The 20,823-nt window shown below is 41.5% G+C and overlaps 1 protein-coding gene across 7 annotated transcripts in view; it reads left to right on the top strand.

The window, feature by feature from the left end:
* Positions 1-8: 8 nt before the first annotated feature.
* DZANK1 (double zinc ribbon and ankyrin repeat domains 1) overlaps positions 9-20,823 on the top strand; it is a 78,178-nt gene continuing 57,363 nt past the window's right edge. For 4 of the 7 annotated variants that reach the window (XM_042931712.1, XM_042931711.1, XM_042931710.1 and 1 more), the window contains exons 1-7: positions 14-95; positions 2,074-2,218; positions 2,725-2,885; positions 6,731-6,884; positions 15,681-15,795; positions 17,194-17,311; positions 18,352-18,476. In XM_042931712.1, the coding sequence (XP_042787646.1) occupies positions 2,777-2,885; positions 6,731-6,884; positions 15,681-15,795; positions 17,194-17,311; positions 18,352-18,476 (621 nt within the window). In that variant the 5' untranslated portion in view covers positions 14-95; positions 2,074-2,218; positions 2,725-2,776. Of the gene's footprint in view, positions 96-2,073; positions 2,219-2,724; positions 2,886-6,730; positions 6,885-15,680; positions 15,796-17,193; positions 17,312-18,351; positions 18,477-20,823 lie in introns of all 7 variants that reach the window. The other 3 variants (XM_042931708.1, XM_042931707.1, XM_042931709.1) reach the window with 3 other exon arrangements.

Raw genomic sequence — 20,823 nt, 5'->3', positions numbered from 1 at the left:
CAATCACCTGCCCGGCTCTCAGTGGGAGGGGCGCGGCTCGCAGCGTCTGTGGAAACCCAGGAGGCAGCAGAGGAGACGGCAAGAGGTGGTGAGAGGTGGGCTGCCTGACTGGGGACAGTGGCGGTACCTCAGTGATCCCAGTCCGGGTTCTGGTGGTCGAAGGAAGAGAGGGAGCAGGAGGAGAAGGGCCTCCCTCACTCCAGCCGAAAGAAAGCGGGCGTCCCTATCCGCCCCTGATGGACAGGGACTGGGACCGGACGGGGTTCCGGATCCGGGAGGCGAGGGGGCGGTCTTGATGGAAGGATTTGATGGGTGAAGGGTGCTGTTGACCCACTGCTGTTTGGGCCTAGCATGGTGGTCTACTTCTTGATCCTCTTCGCTTGGGGCCCACAGGCCGCCCCAGCCTCCCAAGGGGTAGCTCCTACTTGCTGCGCGTGTTATTCCTTCCCCTATATATATAAATATACATATTTATAATATATTTAAATATATATTTATAATATTATATATTTAAATATATATTTACAATATAATATATTTTTTATATATGACAAAATTTTCAACTTTTTAAATTTTAATTGCCTCTTAGGTGGAAAAATGAGAAACGGCACCTTATTCTTCCCTCCTTCTCCCTCCCCCCCGCCCCAGTCCAGCCACCCTTCTGTAGAGGATATTACTCTAAAATCGGCATCTGCAATTTACATTTGTAGCCTTTGACCTGGAACTATCCAACCAGGCATTAATTTCAGTTCTTAAATTTATTTATCCAAGTTTTGGGAATATAGTCTGTGACAAAATTCAAGCCACAAGCTGTTCAGGGCAGCATTATTTACAATTACCAACCAAAGCTAAAAAGAAACTAGTAATAGCCTAAATTCCCAACCACACAATGATAAGATTATATAAGTATATGGAAAACTGTAAATAATAGAGTGAGAGTGCAAGAAGTATACTGTAAAAATGTAATGAACATATAGATTATAACTGAGTGAGACTATATATCCACAATCACTGAAATTTAAGGGGTGCCTGGGTGGCTCAGTCTTGAATGTCCCAAAGGTCATGATCCACTCAGGTCATGATCCCAGGGTCATGGGATGAAGCCCAGCACTGGGTTCTGTGCTGAGCGTGGAACCTGCTTAAGATTCTCTCTCTCACTCTCTCTCTCTCTCTCTCTCTCTCTCTCTCATTCTCTCTCTCTCTCTCTCTCTCTCTCCCTCTCTCCCTCTCTCCCTCTCTCCCTCTCTCTCTCTCTCCCCCTCTCCCCTCCATCTCTCCCTTTCTCAAAAAAAAAAGTCATTGAAATTTGAAAAGGTGACACAGAGATGTAAATGGTTGTTGTATTAAGGTGACGGTTGTTTTTCCCCTGTATATCCTTTATGTATTAAGAATCATACTCCCTCCCACAGAAAAAGATCAGTAAGGCCTCCATACTTGTACTTAACTGTTTATACAGTAGATAGAGTGGGAGACTTTTTTTGTTTATTTATTTATTTTGAGAGAGAGACAGAGACAGAGAGAAAGAGAATGTGAGCAGGAGAGAGGCAGAGAGGGAGAGAGAGAATCACAATCAGGCTCTATGCTAACAGCTTGGGTCTTGATCTCACTGATGGTGAGATCATTACCTGAGCCAAAATCAAGAGTCAGACCCTTAACCAACTGAGCCACCCAGGTGCCCCTAGAGTGGGAGACTTTTTGTTCATTGCTCACTGTTTGTATCTGTTCCAGCTTCCTTTCAGCTGAGGCATGATACTCCGCCATCCTTCTAAAATTTCTTTGCAGCTTTCAAATGCAAGAACCACTTGGCCACAACAGTAGGGCCTTGAATGTGGAGCTTTCCCAAGGGAGTTGGCTCTAAATTAACATTTCATGCCATGTACAGAGTTACTCTGCTCCTCTTGTGTGATGAGTTGCCCTGAAGCCAGGAGAGGTGGCACATTAATAAGAGGCAGGAAAGGGTGATAATGATCTAGGGGGAGCTCAGATCAGATCATGAGTAATGGTCTCTGTTCTGATGTACCGTAGTCTCCCCTTATCTGCAGTTTTGCTTTTCATGGTTTCTCTTACGTGCAGTCAACTGGGGCGTGGACGCAGATGATCCTTTTCCTGATGTTAGAAGGTCAGTAGTAGCCTAACGCTACATCACTGTGCCTCAGTCACTCACCTTACTTCATCTCATCATGTAGGCATTTTATCATCTCACATCGTCACAAGAAAGGTGAGTACAGTACAATAAGATATTTTGAGAGAGACTACATTCACATAACCTATTACAGTATGTTGTTGTAATTGCTCTATTTTATTACTGTTGTCGTTAATCTCTTACTGTGGCTAATTTATAAATTAAACTTTATCATAGGTATGTATAAATAGGGAAAAACAGTATATACAGGGTTTGGCACTATTCATGGTTTCAGGCATCCACTGGGGGTCTTGAACACTTCCCCCATGGATAAGGGAGGGACTACTGTGTTTGTTTAATTTGTTCGTGTACAATAATTCTATTCCTATATCCCATTTGTTCGTGCTCTTTTCCCAGAAGTGAGGTAAGTATTTAGATAGTTAAAATTCCACACGAGACCTCAACAGAAAAAAATGCATCTGAAGCAATAATTGTTTGAGTTAAAAACAAAATAATATTTTTAGGTGGTATTCTCTTTAGTTTTTAGTAGTTTTGCTGTATTTAAACAAGTGCTTCTCTTTGACTTTTGTATTCAAATGTAGGTGCCTATTGGAATTTATATTCATCCACCTTTTTTTAATGTAAGGAGGGAAAATGACTGCTGGTTCAGTGTGTGTCCCTCAGATCATACCACTGCGAGTGCCTCCACCTGGAAAAGCCAACCATGAAATTGATAGCAATACACTTTTAGAAATGAAATCAGGTAAGGATCACATGTACTTGAAATTACATAAAATAACATTGCCACATTTCTTATGTTCATCTCGTTGATTTCTCACTTTGCGTGCCTTCTACAATTAGGACCTTGGGGATTTTGTACAAGTCCCAAAATTTGCAATAGCGCTGTACTTGGTGGTTTATGGAGTCGTATATATTTAAATTAAAATGGTTAGCTTTGAGGCATCTGGGTGGCTCAGTCGGTTGAGCGTCTGATTCTTGATTTCAGCTCAGTCATGATCTCATGGTTCTTGGGGTCAAGCCCCACATCAGGCTCTGTGCTGGCAGTGTGGAGCCTGCTTGGGATTCTCTGTCTCTCCTCTCTCTCTCTGCCCCTCCCCCTACTTGCACGTGTGTGCACTCTCTCTTTCAAAATAAAGAAAGAAACAAACATTTAAAAATAAATAAGTAAAATGGTTAGCTTTGACCAACCTTTCATTTCAGTACACAGTTGCAGCAATGCCTTGACTCACGTTAGCCTAAGTGACTTCCTTAGGATTCTTATTATTTTGCTGGGATAATAAATTTGACCTACTAACACAGGTTTTGCAGTCAGGCATATTGGAGATTAAATCCTGACTTTGATAGCTTCTAGTGATACATTACTGAGCCTTTCTGAGTCTGAGTCTGTGTTTTTTCATTGTTAGACAGTGAGAATACTATCTGCCATTAGACCCTGTGTCAGGGTCTGGCACATTAGTAATGCCCAAATAAATCTTAACATTATTACAGAAAGAAAGCAGTGAATCCATTTCCTGGTAATGACAGGAATGTATATACATGTACTCATATATATATCTACATATATATGTACATGTGTATGTGTATATATATATATATATATATATATATATATATATATGTATAAAATTAACATAAGGAGAAATTAAACCTTTGTTTTTAATTTGAGAGAGAAAGAGCACATGAGTGGGGGAGAAGGGCAGAGGGAGAGAGAGAGAATCTTAAGCAGGTACCATGCTCAGCACAGAGCCCAACATGGGGTTTGATCCTGCAACCCTAGGATCATGACTTGAGCCAAAATCAAAAGTCAGATGCTCAACCAACTGAGACACCAGGCACCTTTTATTTTATTTTTTTTAAGGTAATGTCTGTGCCCAATGTGGGGCTTGAACTCACTACTCTGAGATCAAGAGTGACATACTGGGGCTCCTTGGGATTCTCTCTCTCCCTCTCTCTTTCTGCCACACCCTTACTCATGACTACGTGCTCTCATTCTCTCTCAAAATAAACATCAAAAAAAAAACAAAAACAAAAACAAAAAAAAAACTGGGGCGCCTGGGTGGCTCAGTCGGTTAAGCGTCCGACTTCAGCCAGGTCACGATCTCGCGGTCCGTGAGTTCCAGCCCCGCGTCAGGCTCTGGGCTGATGGCTCAGAGCCTGGAGCCTGTTTCCGATTCTGTGTCTCCCTCTCTCTCTGCCCCTCCCCCGTTCATACTCTGTCTCTCTCTGTCCCAAAAATAAATAAAAAACGTTGAAAAAAAAAATTAAAAAAAAAAAAAAAAAACCCCAACCAACCAACCAAACAAACAAACAAACAAACAAAAAAAGAGATCCATGTTCTTACCCAGCCGGGTGCCCTGGGAAAGTTTTATAGATAAAATATATGAGCAAATACTTGCTTTAAAAGATTTTGAAGTTCCAATTATATATTTCAATAAATAATGTGTAAAAATTATCTATATTTTATGGTGACTCCTGTACTTCCTAGACAAATTCCAACTAAGAATACTTTATAATATACTATATCTCCCTTTATCTTTTTTAAATGTTTATTTATTTATTTAAAATTTTTAATGTTTATTTATCTGTGAGAGACAGAGATAGAGCATGAATGGGAGAGGGGCAGACAGAGAGAGAGAGAGACAAGAATCCGAAGCAGGCTCCAGGCTCTGAGTTGTCAGCACAGAGCCTGACGTGGGGCTCAAACTCATGAACCATGAGATCATGACCTGAGCTGAAGTCAGATGCTTAACCAACTGAGCCACCCAGGCGCCTCTTTAATGTTTATTTTTGAGAGAGAGAGAAACAGACAGAGAGTGTGTGCACACGCAAGAGAGGGCAGGGGTGGGGCAGAGAGGGAGACACAGAATCCAAAGGAGGCTCCCGGCTCTGAGCTGTCAGTGGAGAGCGCAATGTGGGATTCAAACTCATGAACTGGAAGATCATGGCCTGCAGAAGCCAGATGCTTAACTGACTGAGCCACCCAGGTGCCCCTACATCTTAAAAGCTAGTATTATTTTTTAAAATTCTCTTTATCTTAAAAGCTAGTATTATTGTTTAAAATTCTCAAGCTAAAGTGCAGTTTTTTTTTAAGTTTATTTATTTATTTTGAGAGACAGAGCGAGAGGGGGTGGGGGAGGCGCAGAGAGACAGGGAGAGAATCCCAAGCAGGCTCCGTGCTATCAGTGCAGAGCCCAGTGAAGGGCTAGATCTCACAAGCCATGAGGTCATGACCTGAGCCAAGAATCTGACACTTGAGGTGGAGAGTCCACCTGAGCCACCTAAGTGCCCCCAAAATACAAATTTAAAAAAATGTGCCCATAGCACTTGGGATGATTATTAACAAATGATGATATGAATGATAGAGGATTCAAATTCCCTAATATTTAAAGTGTTCAATAAATAAAGAGGTTGTACAATTTAATAACAAAAAGAATAATAACCCAATAGAAAAGTGGGCAAAAGTGGGGCGCCTGGGTGGCTCAGTCAGCTAAGCGTCCGACTTCAGCTCAGGTCATGATCTCGCGGTCCGTGAGTTCGAGCCCTGCGTCGGGCTCTGTGCTGACCGCTCAGAGCCTGGAGCCTGTTTCAGATTCTGTGTCTCCCCCTCTCTCTGCCCCTCCCCTGTTCATGCTCTGTCTCTCTCTGTCTCAAAAATAAATAAACGTTAAAAAAATTTTTTAAAAAAATAAAAAAATAAAAAAAAGAAAAGTGGGCAAAAGATAGGAAAGGACATTTTATAGGAAAGGAAACATAGGTGTCTTTTAAACATGCGGGAATTTGCTTCCGCCCATCCCTTTACCTACTTGCTAAGCAGACCTTATCCCCTGCTTTATTTACTCCATTGGATTTAGCCACCCCTTGATATCACATATATACTTGTTTGTTTACTGTTTGTGTGTCTTTTATAAACTAGAGGCTCTGTGAGAGCAGGGACTTTGGGCACTAGTTATCATCCATCACCACACAGTTACAATTTTTTTTTCTTGTGATGAGAACGTTTGAGATCACCTCTCTTAGCAACCATTTTTGATCTTTTGAACTTTGAATTCTGTAAATTCATTACCTTTAAAATTCTTCCAAGAAGTGTAGGAATCATTCACCAAGTCCAAATAAAATATAATACCAGGATTTCTGAAGCAATGCTCAAAAAATAAAAACTTAGCTTCTGCTTTCTACATGGGTGTTGTGGTCTTAAAACTGAGCCCCACTCTATTTATACTGATGCCTTATTGGAGTGGCACAATAGCAAAGAGGTTCAAGAGCATGGGCTATGGATCCAGTGTAGCCAAAGTGAAACCACAACTCTGCTGTTATTGAATGACTTTCTTACCCTCCCTGGGACTCAGTTTCCTCATCTATAAAGTGGGTATAAAGTAGGACCTGTCATATAGGGTTGTACACACGCAATGAGCTAATTCATATAAAGCACACTGCCTGGCACAGAGAAAGAATTCAATTATTGTTAGTTATTGTTACACATTCTTATAATATATTAAAAAATCTCATTAATTAACTGACCCATGGGTATTATTCAGAGACTTTGCTACTTTAGTGTTAATTACAGTTACCCTGTTTTGGGTTTTTCAGACACCCCGGATGTCAACATATATTATACGCTGGATGGCAGCAAACCTGAATTTCTGAAGAGAATCGGTTATCGTGAAAACAATACATTTAAGTATACGAAGCCTATTACTCTACCTGATGGAAAAATACAAGTTAAAGCTATTGCAGTCTCTAAGTAAGTTAAGAGCATGGTGATTAAAATAACTGGTCAGATAATGACATTATGTTTTAATTTTATTTCTTTCTTTAAGAATAAGTGTTGTATTAGAAGGTCACTAAAAGGAAAGTAACTTTAATTTCAACATATAACTTTTGTGTTTTGTTTGCCTTTTACTGAGGTATACTGTAAAGTGTACAAATCATGAGAATACAGTTTGATGAGGTGCTGTGTATATTAATATATATTAACACTGTTTTTTCTTTTTTTTTTTTTTAAGTTTATTTCTTTATTTTGAGAGAGAGAGAGCACAAGCAGGGGAGGGGCAGAGAGAGGGAGAGACAGAATCCTAAGCAGGCTCCACACCATAAGTGCAGAGCCTGATGCAGAGCTCGAACTCAAGAAATGTGAGATCATGACCTGGGCTGAGATCAAGAGTTGGATGCTTAATTGACTGCGCCACCCAGGCAACCCAACACTGTTTGTATTTTCAATTCCACGTTGGGATTTTGGGAAGGAAGAGCCTTTTCAGGGTTTGGGACCTTTGGAGTGGTTCATCAGACTTTGAAGAAAATACTGTTTTTAGTGGATGGTTCTTTTATTCCATAGGACACAGCCTACAACCACCACCATCATTCTCTATTTTATTTTGTATTGACTTAATCGACCTTCATGGCGACTGCCATTTTAATCTTTGGACATTAGCTCCTTTATTCCTTTCTTTGTCCTTTCTTTCCTGCTCAAGGACTTTTTCTAATTTTCAAGTATAGAAACACCACTTAATTTTGAAACTGTGTGTTATAGAGAAAATAACTCAAATGCTTTGCCAGTCTGTGTGTCTGTGATAGAAGAATTCTACTGCACAGCAAGACAGGTTTAGCCACATTTTTGAAACACTTTTAAAGTCCCATACCCTGGATTTGCACAGGTACTTTATAAAAGTCTCTCCAGGCTCCCCCTGGTGGCTGAGCTACTGCATGGCTTTTGAGGAGAGCTACAAATTAAACACAGATGACTGCTTTGGCGTTTGGAAATTTAAAAAAGAATACAATCAAAACAAAACAAAACACTCTCATACACATTATTGTTCTTAATTAAAGATTGCAAAAATTGGCTTTTTTCACTTGCCAAACCACTTCTGTCAAAACAAGTCATCTCAATTATCATTAAAAACAGGCAGGGGCATCTGGGTGGCTCAGTCAGTTAAGTATCTAACTTTTGGTTTTGGCTCACGTCATGATCTTGTGGTTTGTAGGATTGAGCCCTATATCCGGCTCTGTGCCAAGAGCCTCCTTGGGATTCTCTCTCTCTGCCCCTCCCCCATTCACACTCTTTCTTGCCCTCTCTCTCAAAATAAATAAACATTTAAAAAAATTAACAAGCAAAAAAAAAAAAAAAAATTAACAAGCAAAAAAAAAAAAAAAAATTAACAAGCAAAATACTCTGGTGCTTAATGCTCTAAGGCAGCCCCTCTTATAAGGGGCAGGCAGTAATGATACGAAGTAGTAATTACTAACTATGTAATTCAGAGGAGTTAACATAGCTTTCAAAAGAGTGTAAAATAAGGTCATTCTTTATGCACTCCTCATCTTGCTCTGTGCCCACTTAACATCTGTCCTGAAAGCACTGTTAGTATTTCAGGTGAGCTCAGCTCAGGGAAGGTATTTATACAAAAATGTTTTTGAGTCTTCAAGACAGGAAAGAAATTATACTGCTTCACCTAAGCCTTTTTTTCTAGGTACTTAAGGTAATTAATTTCTTAATAGGGAGAAAAGGATTTGAAATGAGAGTGTTAACAATTAAAGGCCACTAAAATGTTAAGAGGAAAAATTATGGGGGTGCCTGGGTGGCTCAGTCAGTTAAGTGTCCGACTTCGGCTCAGGTCATGATCTCATGGTCTGTGAGTTTGAGCCCCACGTTGGGCTCTGTGCTGAGAGCTCAGAGCCTGGAGCCTGCTTTGGATTCTGTGTTTCCATTTCTCTCTGCCCCTCTCCTGCTCATGCTGTCTCTCTCTCAAAAATAAAAAAAAAAATTTTTTAAAAGGAGGAAAAATTATGGTCATGAAGTTTTGAGTGATATGGGAAAATATTTATGATATAAATGAAAACAAATTAGGGTGTAAGAGTGCACTATAGTATTTTGACACTTTTTAGAAATGCGTTGTACCAAAAAAAAAAAAAAAAAGAAAAAAAGAAATGCGTTGGAACAGAACTGGAGAAGGGCAATGACCAGAGCTGAGTGAGCAGTAGGCAAGGAGGGCCCATTACACGGAGGCAGCGATCTCCCCTTTCCCTGAGCCAGACTGCCAGGGACACTGTGGATGTCTTTGTTTCAAAGGGGTCAGGTTGAGGGACAGCCCCAGTCCCTTTCTGTCCCAGCTCAGTTTGCAAAAGGTACTGACATGTAATTCTTCTTTACTGTAAGCTTTCTATTTAGTTTGCTTCTTATGATTAAGTCATTTGAAAATGAACACACAAGCCACACGTTAGCATTCTTTGCCTCTGGTGATTCAGTCACTTTTTGTGTTGTTGTTGTTGATAATTTTTATAGCTTCCAAAATTTAACAGTGAGCATTGCTTTTGTAATACACAGAAATAACACAGAATCTCCAAAATCATCATGGAACCAGTGCTTCTCAAGCTTGGCTGCTGAATCAGTTGGCTATTGCTGTATAACAAATCGCCCTGACAGTTAGTGGTCTTAAAAGAAACATCATTTATTTGCTCATTATTCTGTGGATCAGCATTTTGGTGTGCATGCATCCGGGTAGTTGTTCTGCTGGCCTTGCCTGAGGTCACTGACATGGCAGCAGTAATTTTGGTCTCACCTTGAGCCTGCTAGTCTAAGAAAGTTTGAGTCACATTTCTGGTGGTTGATGCAAGTCGTTGGCTGAGCCTTGTGTCTCCAGTTGGGTAACCTGAGTTTTTTTTTTCACTCAGTTCCAAAAGCTGTAAGAGAAACGGCAAGCCCTAATGCGCAGATGTTTTTCTAGTCTCTGCTTGTGTCGTATTTGTTAATGTTTCATTGACCAAAGTAAGTCATGTGGCAACACTCAAAGTCAATGTGTGAGGGGATTCTACAAGGGCACCAGGGCACCACGGTGCAGATAGATAAGTCATAATGTCTTGGACTGTTATTGTGACAGTCTACCACAGGTTGCCATCAGAGTCACCCAGGGAGCCTTGCAGAATCTCTGTGCCCAGGTCACACACTCCAGACCAACTAAACAACAATCTCTTGGGGGTGAGACCCAGGCATCAGTATTTTTAAAGTTTCCTGATGATTCTAATATGCAACCAAAGGTGGCAACTGACACATTAATGGGGGAAAAATGTTTCCATTTAGAGAGATTTGACCAATACAACTTTTTCGAAATACAGTAAAACCTTGGATTGTGAGTAACTTGTTCTGCGAGTGTTCCACAAAATGAGCAAACATTTCTACTAAATTTTAACTTGATAAATGAGTGATGTCTTGCAATACGAATAGTATGTGATGCCGAATGTCACATGATCACAACTGAGCCAATGGTTCTTGAAACTTGCTTTGATATACAAGTGCTTTGGACTACAAGCATGTTTCCAGAATGAATTATGCTCACAAACCAGGGTTTTACATATATGATATGTATATATGATGTATATATATATATATTTAATGCTTATTTATTTTTGACAGGGAGAGAGAGTGTGTACAAGTGGAGGAGGGGTGGGGGGGGGGAGACTGAGGGTCTGAGGCGGGTTCTGCACTGACAGAAGAGAGCCCAATGTAGGGCTTGAATTCACAAACCATGAAATCATGACTTGAGCCAAAGTTGGAGGCCTAACTGACTGAGCCACCCAGGTGTCCCTGAAATATATATAGATATTTATATATGTATTTATATATATATATATATATATATATATATATATATATATATATATATTCAATGTTAATTTTATTTTTGAGAGGGAGAGGGGCAAAGAGAGAGGGGGACAGAGTATCCGAAGTGGACTCTGTGCTGACAGCAGAGAGCCCGAACCAGGGCTTGAACTCATGAACCGTGAGATCATGACCTGAGCTGAAGTTGGACACTCAACCACTGAGCCACCCAGGTGCCTATGAGATATATTTTTATTAAAGTGTAATATTCTAGAATGAAATAAAAGGACGTGTTTGCCTTCATGTGTCCTTATATATATACATGAATTTTCACGTCAGAGCATGGTCAATGAGGAACACAGGTGAACAGGAGGGGCTGGGAGCTTGGGGACATTTCAGCAAGCAGGGGTGGGTTTTAGGTTTTTAGTTTATTCATTTAGAGACAGAGGAGGAGGAGTGGCTGAGAGAGAGAGAGAGAGAGAGAGAGAGAGAGAGAGAGAATCCCAAGCAAGCTCTGCGTTGTCAGCACAGAGCCTGACACGAGGCTGGAACCGATGAACTGTGAGATCGTGACCTGAGCTGTATAATCAACAGACAGATGCTTAACTGACTGAGCTACCCAGGTGCCCCAGGTTTTAGGTTTTAATGGTGCATAATCATGGTCTAGTCCAGGGTCTGTAAACTTTCTGACATCTGTTTTGCTTCTTTAAAAGCCACCTTTATGGCCAGGAAATTCCCGCTTTGATATCATCATTGTTTTGAGAATGAACTTGGGTGGTTCTCCCTTCTTTGTCAGTTACCTTATATGGCGGTTAAGATAAATGGAGCTGCCCTGAGGTAAAAGTTGTCTTGAACTGAAGGTAGGTGGTTGGGGGAGCCAGAGTTCCCTAAGAAAAACCATTTTTCTTCCATGAGGGACATCCCAGTTTTACAGCAACAGAATAAAGTAAACTCATTAGCAGGTTACCAGGGCATGTCACGGTCATCCCTCTGCAGCCCCGTGCAGGATATAATGTGTGGAGGAAAGATCCAGATGTCATCTCCATAGGCAGCAACAAAGGCAAGAAGAACACTGCTTCGAGAGAGGTAGTTTGGACAGTGGGACAGAGGATGGAGGTTGTTGACCTTCAGATCTGGACTTTAATCCCAGTTCTCTTGCTCCTCTTTGTCTGACCTTGAATAAGTTATGTGGCCTTCTGATTCTCAGTTTCCCCATTTATTAAATGAAGTTAATAAAACTTAGTTGACAGCCATTGTGAAGATCAGAGGCAATACACTTGGCATCGCACATGTAGTAGCTGTTATTGTTGTTTGTTGTTATTCAGATTCTTAACAAAGGCCTAGCAGATTGCTGTTGTGTGACCCAACTCAAAAGGCATGCTTCTGTATTTGAAAAATCTCTGCCTGCCTGGGTAAGTGGTTTCCACTTAACCCCTTCATGTTCCTAAACCAGAGATTCTCAGTTGGGCATAATTGGGCCCCAAAGGGGACATTTTGTAATGTCTGGAAATATTTTTGGTTGCCACATCTGGAAGTGGGAGTGTGCTGGTAGCATCTGATGGGTGGAGATCAAGGATGTTGCTAACCATGTTGTGCACAGGACAGCCTCCTACAACAGAGTTATCTAACCTGAAGTTTCAGTAGTTCTCAGTAGATTGAGAAAACCCGACTTGGACAAGTTGCAGAATTCTTACAGATCCAGCTTCTTACCTCTTGTAATCATCCAAGTAATTCTGTTGTTTTATTGAGAGGGTAATAATCTTTGTGAGGACAGAGCTACATGTAACTTTTTATTTTATTTTATTTTTGTCGAATGTACCTTCTATTACTCCTCCTAAAGATCCATATTTAAGGCCTCTGATTTCAATCCTTGAAAAAATTTATGTGTATTCAAGTGAGATTTGGGCTGAGTAGGATTTCTAGTTCCAACCCCAAACCTAAGCCTTTTTTGATATACAGTCAAGAAATCCTTCTACTTAGCAGACATTTGAAGCTAGTTTCTGGGCTTCTTTTGGAGGGAAGAAAGTCCATGGGTGAGAACCCTGGCTGGGTCCCCATGGAAGGTGCCGGCTATGGTGGAGACAACCTATGTCTTCCAGGAGTAGAGCAAGTGGCTGGGCAGTCAGGCTTCTACTCAGTGTGATGGGGTGGGGGCTAGAAGCACACATTTCAGGGAGCCCTGCAGTTATCCAGGCTTTGAAGGATTCCTGAATGGAGATGTTTGTGGTGTCCAGGAAGTGTGCTAGCAAGGAGGATGACTGTATGTATATTGGATGACAGAACTGAGGCCAAAAGTGAACATTTAGATGAAATGAACGTTGGAGTGAAGGAGTTAAGCAAAGATCATCTGTATCTGCGTCCAGATTTCTGTACTTGTAAAACTGGTTTTGTTATTAAGAACAAAACAAAACAAAACCAAACAAAACAAAACAAAACATGTGCTTCCCTAAAGTTTAGCCACCCGTATATCGCTCCAGCCAATGAACATGCAAGTATCCATTGATCATGTTATTTCTTCAGTATTGTCCCTCACTGATAGATAGTGGTGATTGACGTGAATTATGTATTTCTGATAATTCTTTTCTTCTAAAAATGTAGCCTGAAACTTGTATATTGCTTAATGTTTAACATTTCTCAACTGTTTTGGAATTGATGTTTATGTGTTTACAAATATTTACTTAATCAAAGAATTTAAAGCATTTTAGGGCATGGAAAAGTAAAAGAGCCCAGACATGTAAGACTATATTTGTGTGGTGACATTTTTTTAATTAAAATTTTTTTAAAATTTTTAAATGATTATGTATTTTGAGAGAGAGAGAGAGAGAGAGAGAGAGAGAGAGCATGATCAGGGGTGGGGCAGAGAGAGGGAGGGAGAAAGAGAAAGTATCCCAAGCAGTCTCCATGCTACCAGCACAGAGCCAGATGTGGGGCTTGACTACACAAACTGTGAGATCATGACCTGAGCCCAAACCAAGAGTTGGATGCTTAACCAGTTGAGCCACCCAGGTGCTCTGGTGAAATTCATTTTAAATGTCTGCAAAAGGTAAAATTATAGGGATAAGATACAGATCAGTGGTTGCCTGGGGTAGGGGTTGGTAGCAAGGAGTGTCTTCAAACAGGCATAAGGGATTTTTTGGAGTGTGGGGTGACAGAAGTGTTCTAAAACTGGATTGTGGTAATGGTCACACAATTGTGTAAATTTGCTGAATATTCTCAAACTATATACTTAAAATAGGTGAGTTTCATGTCATGTAAATTATACCTCAATAAAGTTGTTTTTAAAAATTAAGAGGGGCACCTGGGTGGCTCATTTGTTTGAATGTCCAACTTTTTTTTTTTTTAATGTTTATTTATTTTGAGAGAGGGCGCACGAGCTCAAGCAAGTGCAGGGGAGGGGCAGACAGAGAGGGAGACACAGAATCTGAAGCAGGCTCCAGGCTCTGAGCTGTCAGCATAGAGCCTGACCCAGGGCCTGAACTCACAAACCACGAGATCATGACTTGAGCCAAAGTTGGATGCTTGATGGACTGAGCCACCCAGGCAGCCCATGAGTGTCTACCTCTTGATTTTAGCCCGGGTCATGATCCCAGAGTTGTGAGATAAAGCCTGTGTCAGGCTCTGCACCCCCTATGTTCCTCTCCCCTCCTTGCATGTGCTCTGTCTCTCTAAAAAAATAAAAATAAAATAAATGGAAAAAAAAAGTCTAGGCAAGCTGCTGGTGCTGAGATGCAGTCACCACCAGTTTTTAGTTATGGGCACCTCTATATTGCTTTCTCATGGAACTTCTATTGTATCCAAGAGGAACAAGATTAATGGTGAAATGTTATGAATACATTGAAAAATTGCTGGTATGTAAGGAATTAAGCTTGCCAGAGCAGATGCTACCTTCAGCTGGAGGAAGGAAAATTCTCTTGGCTCACATGGAATGGTTTATTGGTAACCCCACTCTTTGTTTTAGAATAGTTTGAGGCTTAAGGTATGAAATCTTATGGTGAGTGTGGCGGACTCCAAAAACGCAATAAACCATGCCTCCCAGTAAAGCCCCTGTGCTTAAATCTGGGCTGGCCCTACAACTTACTTTTGACCAATAAAATGCTTCAGAAATGATGTTAAGTCTAGATAAAAAGAAGTATTACAGTTTCTGCTATGGTGTCTTGGAACATAAACCCTGGGTGAAGCCAGGCACCATGAAGGATGTCTGATTTCCCTGAGCCATCCATACTGTGAGGAAGCCTAAGCTAACCACCATAAGAGGGAGGGAGAGGAAAACAGAGACAGATAGACACCAAGGCTGAGAAAGAAGACTGGCGAGCCCCCAGCTGTTCCAGTTATGCTAGCCCAGTCTCTGAATATGAGGGAAAAAAGCATTTTGTTTATTTATTTAAAAATTTTTTTAATGTTTATTTTTGAGAGAGAGAGAGCGCAAGCACAAGCGGGGGAGGGGCAGAGAGTGAGGGAGACACAGAATTGGAAGCAGCCTCCAGGCTCTGAGCTGTCAGCACAGAGCCCGACGTGGGGCTTGAACTCATGAACCACGAGATCATGACATGAACCGAAGTCGGACACTCAACCGACTGAGCCACCCAGGGGCCCCAAGAAAGCATTTTAGACATCCAGCTGAGCTAATCTTTCAGTTCACTCCAGTCTAACTGATATCTATCTGACCATGTGAGAGATGACAAATGAGAGCTACCCAGCTGGGCCTGGCTAACCCAGTTTGTGTGTGAAGACACTATGTTTTGGAGTGCTTTGTTACACAGCAGTAGATAATCTAACTGAGAACCGGGTAAGGAAGGACTTTAAAAGTTGTGCTTTGATTTTTCCAGTTTAAAACATAATAACCTTAGTAGTGAGGCCAAGGAACTTCATAGAGTTCTCTTAATTGTTAGCCATCTTTTCTTTGAAGCTTTGTGTGACACAGAGGCTCTTTCTATTTTGAATAATTTTCAGGGACTGCAGACAGAGTGGCATGGTAACAAAGGTGTTTCAGGTGGGCTATGAGCCACCAAATGCAGTGTCTTCTGAAGACAATGTTGAAAATATTCTCAAAGATTCTTCAAAGCAGGCAAGTAATGAACCTGTAGCCCTTTCTTGTAACCACATTCTTGGTTCCTCCTTTCTCAGCGATCCCATCTTCTTTTTCATTTCGTACCCTATGCTCACATGTCCTTATAATTGAGGTCAGTAGTGGCCATTGCAGAGTGATTTCCCACCCGTCGGTCATTCCATCCTGCACGTGTTTCATCCTGCAGATTAGACATTCCTACCCAGCATCACGGCCTATGCTCCAGTGTCTTCATTGATTCCCCACTTACCTATTGATGAAAGCAGAAACCTTTAGCCTGGTATCCCAAGTGATCAGTTTCTGTCTTCAGTAATCCTTTATTGCTCTGTGACTCCCCTGTATATATGGCAGCCAAACTAGACTCTGTATGTTGTGTGCTATCATTGCTGTCTCCTAGCATCCAGGCCTTCTCCTTCTGTATAGTGCTTTCAATATGTGATTACTTTGCTTGTTGTCTGTCTTCTTCATGCGGTGTAAATTCCAAGGTGGCAGAGAGCATGACTGCCATACTCATTGCCTTCCATAGAGGTGGGCAGGAGAAGGCAGTGAGTGTACATTTGTTGAACAGATACATCAGACTAGTAGAAACCATCTGTGACCAAAGCCTCACCTCTTTAGAGAGTGAACTAGACTTATCTACAAGGATGTTTGAAACTTCAGTCCCTGGGCTATGGGCATCGGTGAGATAGATCCAAGAGCCAGAGGATGGGCTAACCCATGGTAAGGCAACCAGCCAACAAGTCTCAGTCATGGAGGTCTTGATGGGGATGACTGGAAGTTTGTGAGGGAGTCCCTTCAGCCCAAGTTTGGACCAGAGCCCATAGAGGAGGTTGTGGGAGCAGAGCAGTGGGTGCAGGTATAGTGTGGGGTTCAAGTGTGATCAGATCAGAGATCTACCGTGGGCAGGGGCATCCAGCAGAGGCTGAGCCTACATGCATCAGCAGGGGCTCAGGCTTGAACAAGCCATAACCGGCTGCATCCAGGAGAAGAAAGTTCATGGAGAATAGTATAAGGATTGTGTATGAGCAGGTATTGTACTTAAGTCCTATCTTGGTCTGACCCCACCCTTTATTTACTTCCTGGATCTGGTGGTCCCTTTGTTATTCCCCAGACTGCCATGATTGTAACATCCTGCCTTCATGTCCTGCTGTTGGCCGCTGTTCCTGGCTGTTTGACTGCTGGTCCCTACCAACCAGACATGCTGCCAGCCAAGGGCCCAGATACAAAGCTGTGTGTTTTCAGAGTAAAGTAAAACAGAGGTTACTATGTAAAAAACTACTGTAAACCCTTCCCAGCAAGAAGTACATACCATGACACTGTCTCCACCTGGCAATTTTTAATTTTCACATTCTAAATGGGTGTAATGAAGTGACTGACATGAAATCTCTTCATTCCTAGGAATTGAAAAATGGGTTTGTTGGGTCAAAACTACGGAAGAAATGTAAGAATGCTGAAAATAAACAGGGTTGGAACGTTAACCTTAGAAAGTCTCCAAGTATGACATGGCAGGATGAAGGTAAGGTTTAGAATTGTAAACCACCAAACAGGTTCACTGCTGGTTTTCTTGTGTGAAGAAGGGTTAGAATAAGAAATACTGGAATAGAAAAGTAAGCTATAATCTGAGTCTTAGTGCTGTCCTCACTAACAGTTTAAGCATTGAGGAGGGCACCTGTTGGGATGAGCACTGGGTGTTGTATGGAAACCATTCTGACAATAAATTTCATATTAAAATTAAAAAAAAGACCAAGAGGGATAATCAAGGAGTCCAACAAAGTGAGATTTGTCGACCCATTGCAATGAGGGATACCACACCTCAGAGGAACCATGGGGCATCTCACCAAATAAAGGAAAAGACACAGTTATAAGGTTAAGAGGGGCAGGTGGAATTTGGGAAGCAGAATTTTGACAAACTTGAAGCAAAGCAGGGCCTGGTGTAAAGTGCTCACCATCAAGTATGTATTGTAAAGGGAACCAGGGTTTTGTTCACCTTGGAAACTGAAAATAAATGTGGAATGTTGTATTCAGAGATCCTTCTCTGATGCTCTACACCAAGGTTGGAAATTGAGGCTGCTTCTCTGTGTCCGAGTGACTTACGTCCTCCAGGCAAGAGTCGGAGGTTTCATTCTTGCTGATATGATTTCAATCAGCAAAGTTTCTGATTATCTCTGGTTTCAGAGCACAAGGTTTCTCAGCAAGTAAGAAACAATAGCCACTCAAAAAAGGGGGGAGGCTGTTATGACATTTTACAGCTGCGGTGTGTCTTTAGGAGAAACAGTGTTTCCTGCTAACGTTGGCATTGGATTTGTCTATTTTCTCAGCTTGATGTGGAATATTGTAGAATGTAGCAGGGCAGATTTTTATTTTCTGAGTCCAGGCTAATTTTTTCTTTCCTAGTGCTAGTTCACTGAGTGGAGGCTTCTTTATGTAGTTGCTACGTCTAGTTAAAGATATGATGACAGTGGTCACTTAGAAGGTTTCCAACTATAAAGATGTATTTGCATGATTACATATATAATTACAGATGTCCACAGAATGATTTTTTTGAAATAATTTTAGACCTTGAGGTAGGTGAAAGAACTGACTCTAAAACATGGAAAGATCTTCGTTTCTCAGAGAGTCCACTGGAAATCCCACCTTACCATGAAGAATCAGGTTCTAGACCACCCACCCGCCAGTCTCAGGTAACTTCTAAAGAAAATCTTTATGGTACTAAATACCTCCTATATTCTTAATCTTCTCATGAAATACTTTTAAGACAGTGTACCCCAGCCTTCTCACCACGTGCCAGGCACCGTTTCAGTTCTGGGAATACTGCGTTGGACAAGAAAGGCCCCTGTACTCGGGAGCTTACATTGTATTGGGGGTGGGGGTAGGCAGATAATAAACATGTAAGTCATCAAACAAAAATTTTTTAATAGTGACAAATGTCATGAAAAAGATAAAGCGGGGGTAATGGGATAGAGCAGTGGTTCTCAAATGTGGCCCCACATACCAATAGCATCAGCGTCACGTGGAAGTTTATTAGAAATACAGATGCTCGGGCCCCAGCCCAGATCTTTTGAATCAGAGATTCCGAGGCTGGGCCCAGTGTCTGTTTTAATTGGTCCTTCTTCTGATGCATACTGAAGTTTGAAAACCCGTGGGATAGAGAATGACCACAGAGGAAGAACAAGAGTGGTTCTAATTTGGGGTGACAAGAGAGGTCCTCCTTAAATTTGAATTGAACGTTCTGAATGGAATTGAATTGATGTTTGAATTCAAGATGAACAGAAGCCAGCCCTGCAAAGATCTTGGAAGCAGTAACAATAGCAAAGTGAGGGAGTACCAGGAGGTTGGTGTGGATGGAGCATGGTGAGCAAGGCAGGAGATGAGGTGGGAAAGGTAGGCTGGGGCCAGAGCACAGACCCCTGTGGTTCTCAACACGGCTGTATAGTAGAGTCATCTGAGGGGCTTCAAACCAATCCCAAGAACCCAACCTCAGAAAAAGTTGTTTTTAATGTTTATTTATTTTTGAGTTGTGGGGGAGAGAGAGAGAGAGATTTTCTTTATGTATGACTATTTGGATTACCTTGCCCACCTAGAGTTGTTTTAAGGAAAAGATAGAGTAAGACAATATGTGAAGATTCCAACATTTAAAATCTCCTAAAAACAGAAACTCTTTCTGGACACATTACAAATTGTTATGGTCACGTGAGACTGTCTTCTGAAAACAGTTATGATTGCATTTTGTCGTACACCACTCATTCTTCAAAATGATATTTTTCTGTCTAAAAATCAGTATTATACACTATAATGGCTACAGTGGTGAGCATTGCTCACAGGTGTTTAGTGTAAATTAGTCCATTTGGTAACCAAGGAACCATTCTTCCAGAAGACTGGGAAAGGGTGATCTTCTATTGCAGGGATAGTTGTTCTTTTGTTTACTAGGTTTCCATGAAGGCCTTAGTAGGTCTGTGGTCCTCGGCCTGGGCTTTGTGGCCCTCCAAGAAATATGGTGGGTGGGCAGATAGAGTTGTTACAAGGAAAAGATAGAGTAAGACAATTTGTGAAGACTCCAACATTTAGAATCCTCTAAAAAATAGGAACATTAAGGACACATTTGGGGACTTTGACTAGAATTCAGAGGAGCAAGGGGGCCAGAAAAGGACCACAAAATATTTATCTTCCACTCTTTTTATTCCTATTGGTATGAGACTCTTGTCAACATTCCAGCTGAATCCCATCTGAACCATACTTCAGCGAACATCAGAATTAATGATACTGGTGGGTATTATAACATGTCAGCAACCACCAGGAAGACAAGATGTCTCTGAACTAAGCACTGACCTGAGGGGTGCCATCAGGGGCTAGACAGCAGAGTAAATGCATGGTACAGCCTGGGTGGGAGAGAAATGACAGCCTACACTAGGCTTCAGTTTCAGGGCATAAGAGTTGGGGGTTCTCTAGCAACGTGGAATGCCCCAGTCAGTTAGTGGGTTATCTCTACTCAGCTCTGGCCAACTATTGACAAGAAGGCCTATGGGCTCAGTGTTGCCACATCTTGATTTTATAAGAAAAGCCAGAAACCTGCCTGTTTATGTGTAAATATTAACAATTAAATCAAAATTTGAAACATTGTGGACCAGTATATCTGGGTCAAATGGAACTCAACGGCAGGCGAGATTTAGCCAGTAGACCACCACTTTGTGACACCTGGTCTATGCCACGTTGGACCTGACATGAAAGCAACTCAAGACCCCTGACCACTCCCTATTGCCTACAGCACAAGTTCTAGCTTCCTAAGCTCTGCGTGCAGGTATCGTGGTAGACAGGGACCCTACCGGGGTCAGATAGGCTGAGGTACCTGAGACAGTTCACATTCTGTTGATGCGACCTCAAGCAAGTGACTCAACCTTTCTGAGCCTCAGCATCTTCATCTCAAAAATGGGGATTATATGTGCCTCTTTGTGTGAGGCACTGAGATGGGACACAGTATCGTTTCTCTCATATTTGGGCCAAAATGCGTGACTGAATCCCATCAGGAGGAAA

This window comes from Panthera leo, chromosome A3, assembly GCF_018350215.1.
Source record: "Panthera leo isolate Ple1 chromosome A3, P.leo_Ple1_pat1.1, whole genome shotgun sequence".
Classification (NCBI taxonomy): Eukaryota; Metazoa; Chordata; class Mammalia; order Carnivora; family Felidae; genus Panthera; species Panthera leo.
The sequence above is the reverse complement of the archived record's forward strand: the minus strand, read 5'-3'. Positions and strand labels throughout refer to the sequence as shown.